The sequence below is a fragment of the Eptesicus fuscus genome, chromosome 15, assembly GCF_027574615.1.
Source record: "Eptesicus fuscus isolate TK198812 chromosome 15, DD_ASM_mEF_20220401, whole genome shotgun sequence".
In the NCBI taxonomy this organism is placed as follows: Eukaryota; Metazoa; Chordata; class Mammalia; order Chiroptera; family Vespertilionidae; genus Eptesicus; species Eptesicus fuscus.
The window spans coordinates 43,102,773-43,111,142 of record NC_072487.1 but is presented as its reverse complement, the minus strand read 5'-3'; the positions used below and the strand labels follow the sequence as shown (position 1 = coordinate 43,111,142).

The window sequence follows — 8,370 nt, the reverse complement described above, 5'->3', positions numbered from 1 at the left end:
GTTCTGGTTACCATTAAAGTAACCAAAACTTATAACAATGCCTGTTGACTAAAGATCAGACTTTTAGTCACGTAGAAAATAGTATCACCAAGAAGCAAGCTTCTCAGAGCTGAGACCACTTGTAGCAAAGCCCAGGCTGAACTTTTTTAAAGAAAATGTATAAAGGTTTGCTTGGGCATGGTGAAAGAGTAATGTTCAGTAACTAATTAGAAGAAGAGAGCAGAGAGCACATGGAAGTGGTACATGGGAGTGAGACAGAGCAATATGAAAGAGGGAGCCAAAGGAACACCCTGGGCAACCGTGCTCCGGTCACTGACCTGCTGACCGAGGGGAGAGGCGGAGGACACGGGCTCTATTCAATTCACTTGTCACTCGAGTCATTTGACATCTGTGGAACCAATTTCTCACCTGTAACATGGGAAATAGAGAGGTACAGATCCACAAATCCCTATTTACAATGCCAAGATGGAATATTCGAAGAATACCAGAAGTTTTTTCATGATGAATTTGGGGCAAAACTTCCAGCTATAAGATGAGTAAGTTCTGGGGAATCTTATATACAGCATGGTGACTATAGGTAGCAATACCGTATTATATATTTGAAAATTACTGAGAGTAAATCTTAACTGTTGTCACACACACAGAAATTGAGGTGAGGGATGTGTTAACTAACCTTATTGTGACAACCATTTCACAATATATATGTGTGTATCAAATCACCACCCTGTATACATACCTTCAGCTTACATAATATGTCATAACCTATTAAAGCTGTGGGAAAAGACAACTTTATAAACCTGAGCACCACCAACGTGCTGTATCTTCTTCCCCTTGCAGGTCTATGGTCGGGTTACAAGATGAGTTTTACAAACCTAATAACACGTAACAGGAAAGAGACATCGAACACTGTTCTTTGTAACTTGTGCAAAATCAAATCTTTGGCAGAAAACGTCAAACAAGCACAAAATTCCACAACGTGGAAATGGTGTCTTCCATGTCTGAAGGAACCGAACACAAGTCCTCTTGGTTCTTCTGGCTCAAAGCGCACCCACAGAAGGTCTGCAAGGTCCAGCCCAACCACTCTGTGAAAGTGAGTCCACCCCCTCAGAGACTGGGGCTAAATCCTTCACTCTTAGCTTGAGTCACCACTGAAAATCTCATTAGGGACACTTTACCCTTTGTTTTTAAGACCATCTCTCAGGAACCCAGTGTCTGGGAACCGAGGCCACTGGCCTCAGAGTCATCTTCACAACTGTCTGGCGCCCAGGAGGCTGTTCTTGTCCACACTAAGACTTTGATGCTTAAAGATGTGCCTGGAGTCAGGTGGACCCACCATCATTGTAGAAAGCCTGGGGTTTCCCAGGTCAGTCATAAAACTTGAAATTACATTTCATTGACACTGATTACTTGGAGAAAAAATAAAAGGGGCTGTGAAAATCTGAGATTTAAGAACAAAGTTTAATACGATTTCTTGAGTGAATCCAGAAACAAAGTCTTGTTTTCATTCACCAAGGAACCACAAACAGGCTTGGGGGTGGGGGATGGGATGCTCTGTTCCCAGCTACACCAGCCTCCTCTGCATTGGATGCATGGTGCCAAGACTTGACCTAACAGATGTTGGGGGCAAGTAGGCTTTATAGTGAAGTCCTTCAATGAATGAGAAGCTGCCCTGTAAGGAAAACTGCTCTGCTTGCTGCATGGCAGTTCCAGTTCTCACTCCAGCCCTTGTGACGGTTCCTGTTGGTGTCTCTTCCTGTCCCCGCGGTGCTGGCCCTGGGAGAAGGCAGGCACGTGCTGACCTGGTTGTTTTCTTTGTTGGAGCCCTTGTGATCACAAGGCCGGCAGCGTTCTATTTTTGACACATTCTGCTACTTCCCCAACCCTGGGGATGAACAAAAATCTCTAGCTCAAGTCCAACTCTCTGCCACATGACACAGGATATGGCCAGGGTACTGCCTATGGTAGTTTCTGTTAGAAGAGACTGTAAAGTTTGGGAAATGGCCAACTACTACCTGGGTTTCGGGAGAAAAGCTGGGCCACCAAAAACCATTTGGGCATTAGTTTGGACTCCACTGTAACAGAGTTCAAAAATTTACCCAAGAGGTTTTCTGATGTGCTCGGGTTAACAAAAATGTCATTTCCAAGGTCAGTTCTGAAAACATTCTCAAAACCCAAATACTTCACAAGTACCTTCTAGTATGTGTGTGTGTATCTTGATGGGGGCTCAAGTCAAATAAAGCATGACATTTATGTGAGTTTATTCTTCCAAAATAACATTAAACTTGTTGGTTCTGGATGTTCTCATCAAGCCACAAGATGAAGTTAATGGGGGAGGCTCCCTGCCTGTGGTGATGCCAAGGGTCACCAGGGTCGCGCCTGGGGAAGCCCACTCACCCACGAGTGGGTTTTTGCCTTGTATGTACTACATTCAGTCCACAGTAGGCACATATATCACAGGAACTCAGAACACAATTTGTCATGGATTTAAGGAGTTTTCCAGACGTTCTGTGATGCTGAAATCTCAAGCCAGCTAACTTGCGTGAAACAGAAGCAAACAGCAGGGAGGTGGAAGCATCTGGAACATTCTCTCATTTTTCTTCCAACCTGCCAAGTTGGGCAACCGGCATGGAATTTCAACTGCAATTCGGAGCCTTGGGGTTCAGGTCAGTTAGTTTTCCGTGGGAGGGTAGGGAGTTTGGGTGAACCACTTTTCTCAAACTCCAATCCTTTGGTGCCGTGTGTAAATTCAGTGTTCCAGCATCCAGCCTGTGTAGGCCTGCTGTGACATCAAGGGGGACTTCTGCAAAAAGGCTTGTGCTCATGGTTTTCCTCTGGACACAGGCAGCCCTGCGGGAATCTTCCTTCCCTGCAAGCCCAGTACCTAAGATTCCAGCTGGGAATTTCCCTATTAATTCTACCTGAGACACAAACAATTCTGTCACTTGCTGCCAAAAGCCCCAACAAAACTAAAATAAAATGTTAATGGCAGCTTATAGCCAGAGTTAGTTCCTACCATCATGATAGCATCACTGGTAAAGTTTTGTAATACCCAAGAGGTTTTCTGATGTGCTCGGGTTAACAAAAATGTCATTTCCACTGTCAGTTCTGAATAGAAGTTGGGATAGAAAAGTAAATCAATGCAATTAGCTCTAAACAACAGGACTGGTTGGTAGCCTCTGATGGGCAGCAGGCCCCACAGCTCACTGGTAAAGGTCACTCTACAGGTGGCCCAGGAGCTGGGAAGCTACAGAAATGAGCAGCCTGGAGTGTGAAGGAATTAAGTTTTTTTGTACCGACATCTTGGCAATTTTGTAATTACTTACTTGATGCAGTAAAAGATTTCCTTACAACAGCCAAAATTCTCAGCTGAGTGTTGAACTTCTTGTTTCTGTCTGCAGCCTTCTCACTCTGGGGTGTCATTCCCAAGGCTATGAGAGATGCTTTGAAAGTTTCTATCCCAGGACTGTGCAATTCCAACCACTTGTAATTGTTTCAGGGCTGCAGTTAAAGTTTCAGCATTCACCATTCCAGGACTCAGCTGATTTTTTCAGTTCACTAGCCAAGGAGCCAACCTGGCTAAATAGTGGCCCAAAAGTGAAGTGTGTATCTGCAGACACTTGAAGATCTTTGAGTTTTCTCTCCATCTCACCTGCCAGTCTTAGGAAGGTCTGATGGCTTTATTCTGGATTTTTTCCCCCCATTCCTTGGTAATTCCACGTAATTCAATCTTCCAGTCCTATACCATTCTGTTCTTTCACTGGAACTAATTTTCCCCGGAGTGTTTCCTATATGTTGTTGTTTAGACTCTGCAACACCCTACTTGGGAGTAAAAACTATGGTAAACCAAGTTATGATTACATCAACAACATTAAGATTTCTTTGCAGGTCAATCCAGGCCTGAGTATTCTATATTAGATATTAGAAGCCCGATGCATGAAGATTCATGCAAGAATGGGCCTTCCTTCCCCTGGCTGCCAGCAGCGCCATTGCTCTGGTCGAAGCCGCCTTTCCGCCTTCCCATGCTGCCCAGAGGCCCAGAGCAGCTGGGGTGGTGCGGTACGCCTGTGTCCTGCCCCACCCCCAGCCACTTGGCACCTGTGTATGCAAATCAACCCACCATCTTTGTTGGGTTAATTTGCATACTCACTCCGATTGGCTGGTGGGCATCGTGAAGGTACAGTCAATTATCATGTTACTTTTTTATTAGGTAGATAACAACTGAATCTGGTAAAACCTCTACAATGAGAGGAGACAGATGCCTATTTAAAGAGGTAGGACTATTTACGGATTCATCTCAATTTTTATTCCAGTACAATGTTTGGGTCAGAAAAAAACTGAAGGACATCTCAGATTTGACATATCAGACACCAAAAGGAATTAAGTTACTGAGGGTGGCACTTCCTCCTCCTGGAAGCTTAAATGCAGTATGCAAATGTCCTACTGTTTGTGCCAAAATGATTTTACTCCAGATCTCACTTTTTAAGAAGTTTTAATAAAGATACACTGCAATTAATTGAGCTAAGAATACTTAAAAAATGTCATCATCTGATGTAGCAGCTCTCACAGTACTCACACTTGAAGTGCTGCTTCCAACCTTGTGTTGATGAACACTGAACTCTTAGCACAAGAAGTCAACACCTCTTGCCGCTGAGCACCGAGTACACGCCACACCACCGTGGGGCTCTTGTCTCCCAGGCTTCCACCCAGTGAAGCCTGAAAATAGCAGGTATTTGAATCCCAGGAATTTAAAATTCTTTAAGCTCCTCCTTATGCCAAATGTTCACACCCAACCAGTAGCAGTCCAAGAGGCCTTGTGCTGTAAGAGACTGTATGCACTATGTTGGGAATGTTTCCCAAACCCACATGGCTGGAAATGTTATGTGTGGGTGACTCGAAAGCATCGTTGGTCTCACAGACCTTACCTTAATGATGGAAAGGTTCTATCAATTCGTGTTGTCCCATAGCCACCTGTGACTACTGGACACTTGAAATGTAGTTAGTGTGACTGATAAAATGAATCTCTAATTTTAATAAACCTACTTAAACAGGCACAGATGGCTAGTGGTAACCATACTGAGCAGCAGTTCTAAAGCATCAAGGCTTTGAGTAACAGGACCACTTTTTGACGGACAGTATTTTTATGCACGAAGAGGCACGCAATAAATATTTGGTAGCAACCTGTCATTGATAACCTCTCTCCCTCTAGCTCTTCTCAAGTAAAAGTAAATATAAAAATAAAGTAGCAACAATAAAAAGCCCACATTAGTTTAACACTAATCTCCTTGAATAAAACTAATAATTTTAAATAGCTAGAAGTGGCATAGTCCAAGACAAAAATAAACTGTTGCCAGCAGAACAAAGAATTAGAAATGAGCATACTAGAAGTTATTTATGTTTAATGCTTAAAAGTCTGAATGCACAAACAATCTACCATTATAGAAGTACTGGTGGTCAATACAATGCATTAAAACTATGTACAATGCACAGTTTAGTATCAAAATCTTTCTACACTGTAGGGTTTTACGAAACTGTTAATGACATCAAACACTAAGCACTTAAGACACCAGTTTTTTTCTGCTACCACATTAGGAACGTTAATGGACAGCCCATTTCAACTTGCAGCATCCATCCATTTCTAGTATGAAATTAAGTAATTTTCTACTTATACAATAAAGTTTATCTACACGGTTCTCTTGATTTTGATCCATAGCAGCAAAGGCACTGTACATCAGCAGATCCACAGACTTAGAAGATTTTTAAAGCATTCAAACAAAAAATAATAAAAAAGAGTCACATATCATAGTTTAACAGCAACAACGACAACATAAAAGATAACACAATGTTTCTGGCACAATGGCACAGCCTGTGTCCATTTCAGGGACATCCAACTAAGACATGGAAAGAAGCAGAGGTAAGGAAGTAAGTCCTCATCCCAGGCGAGAGTCCATTCTTCCTGGGGGTCAGAGGGAGGTCCTTGCAAATCCTCCTCTGCTGTCCTCGTTTTGTAAAAGACTTGACCTGCACAGGGGGAGGAATCTGTGCAGTTTGCGAACATGCCAAAAAATAGCCCATAATCTCTAATGACAAAACTGTCCCAAGAGAAACATCTCCCTTTGCAAAGAAATGTGGCAAAAATATTCAGAGGGATTAAGTTCTCTCTTTGAGGCCAAATTTAACTTGTTCATTTGTCTATAATACAATAAAAAAAGGAATTAAGAACATATTACAAAGACACTTGCCAACAAGTCAAAAAAAAAAAGAAGAAAAAGTCCAATTACTTTTATCGAATATAATCTAAAGCTATAGATATACTGATTAAGGTTGTCCAAATAGACTCAAATGAATATGATGTGGCCTGTCATGTTCTAATTGTTCAAATTTCCAAACATCTTGAAAATAAGTAGAAAATAAATCTAACACAGCAACATATTGCTTCAATATGTAATTATACATTTCACATCTCTATACAGTCATTAGTCTACATTTAGTGACATTTTTAATCAATTATTTTAAACCTTCCTTTCCCCTCCTTTGCCAAAAAAGGGGGGGAGGGGTACCAAATACAACGCATCATCAATGCAGGAGCAGACAGCTTTATTTAGTCAGTCATTGTTAGAAAGCCTTCTTTAAACAAAATAAATATATTACAGATATAATACATAAAGTTTCCGTTCACTGTTAAGTATGGTTATTCCATGTTCTTCCAAGTAAAGAGCTGAAGATTTGGTATCACAGGTTCTTAATGACTATTCACAATTCCATAGCGAGGAGGAGGGGGAAGGAAGGAGGCTCGACGCCACTACTGCAATGAGTATTTGAAATCCTTGGTTTTAGATAGGGTGGAGGGTCCGGGGGCGCTGACAGAACAAAGTGCTACAAGGAAAAGGAGTCCAGTCCGCATGGAGATTTGTCCTTAATAAATAACTTCGTAAACCGTGGCTTTCTTATCCCCAGAGCCAGTGACAATGTATTTGTCATCCACAGAAATGTCACAGCTGAGCACCGATGAGGATTCTTTGGACTGGGAAAGAAACATAAAAATAAAAAGATTAAATACAAAAGAGAAGCCCATTAATACTGCAAGGCAGGACTGGAGAACTTAGAGCAAAAAGAAGCATAGTGTGTTCCGCTGCCCAAAGAGGGCGAGCCGAAGCAGGAAAGGCAGTCATGGTGCTTCCTAACGCAGCAGAGCCAGGTGCCCTCTGGGGTCACTTCACCTGTCAGTCTACAGGCTCTTACTCCACGTAGGTGCCAGGCAAGTTACCTGAGGAAGCCAGGCCCTATTTCAAATCCTGTTCTCCAGACAGGTCAGAGCAGAGCGTAGTATGAAAACCCTCAGCTTCACTCCTTTGACTTGGGTTCAGGTGGAGCTACAACCACCAGACATGTCACTTAACCTGCCTGAGCCTCACAGTTCTGTCCACTTGTTTATATCTTCTTCTATCTCTTTTTTTAATTCCTATAGTTTTCTGAGTACAGGTGTTTTGCCTCATTGGTTAAGTTTATTCCTAAGTATCTTAATATTTTTGTTGCAATGGTAAATGGGATTGTTTAGTTTCTCTTTCTGAGAATTCATTATTGGTGTATAAAAAAGCCATCGATTTTTGAGTGTTGATTTTGTATCCTGCTACAATGCCAAATTCATTTATTAAATCTAGTTTTTTGGTAGAGTCTTTAGGGTTTTCTATGTTCAATATCATGCCATCTGCGAATAATGAGTTTTATTTCCTCCTTTCCAATTTAGATGCTTTTTATTTCTTCTTGTCTGATTGCTGTGGCTAGGACTTCCAGTACTATGTTGAATATGAGTGATGAAAGCGGACATCCCTGTCTTGTTCCTGTTCTTAGGGGAAATGCTTTTAATTTTTGCCCACTGAGTATGATATTGGCTGTAGGTCTGGCATACATGACCTTTATCATGTTGAGATATGCTCCCTCTATTCCCACTTTGCTGAGAGTTTTTATCAAAAATGAATGGTGGATTTTGTCGAATGCTTTTTCTGCATCTATTGATATAATCATGTGATTGTTTTTTCTTTCAATTTGTTTATGTGATGTATCATGTTTACTGATTTGAGAATATTGTACCAGCCTTGCATCCCTGGAATAAATCACACTTGATCATGATGTATAGTTTCCTAATAAAGGCACACAGGTGAAGACATCTTACTTGTCCTGCCCTCTCTAGAGGGTTGCCATAGTGTTTAAGCAAGGTACATGGGCCAGAGCAATGAAAATATTGGGATTAGCCAAAGAACATGTATGCAAAACCCATGGACACAGACAACATAGTGGTGATGGCCAGAGAAGAGGGCAGGGGTAGGGTAGAGGTGGGCAAAGAAGGGAGAAAAGGGGATATCTGTAATAGTG

General features: G+C 41.8%; 1 protein-coding gene across 5 annotated transcripts in view; it reads right to left on the bottom strand.

Annotated features, from left to right (window-relative positions):
* Positions 1-5,379: 5,379 nt before the first annotated feature.
* The window catches only part of LOC103286511 (TLE family member 4, transcriptional corepressor), a 163,989-nt gene continuing 160,998 nt past the window's right edge, over positions 5,380-8,370 (bottom strand). For all 5 annotated transcript variants that reach the window (XM_008142048.3, XM_028146281.2, XM_008142049.3 and 2 more), the window contains one exon: positions 5,380-7,021. In XM_008142048.3, coding sequence (XP_008140270.1) covers positions 6,914-7,021 — 108 coding nt within the window. In that variant the 3' untranslated portion in view covers positions 5,380-6,913. The remainder of the gene's footprint in view (positions 7,022-8,370) is intronic.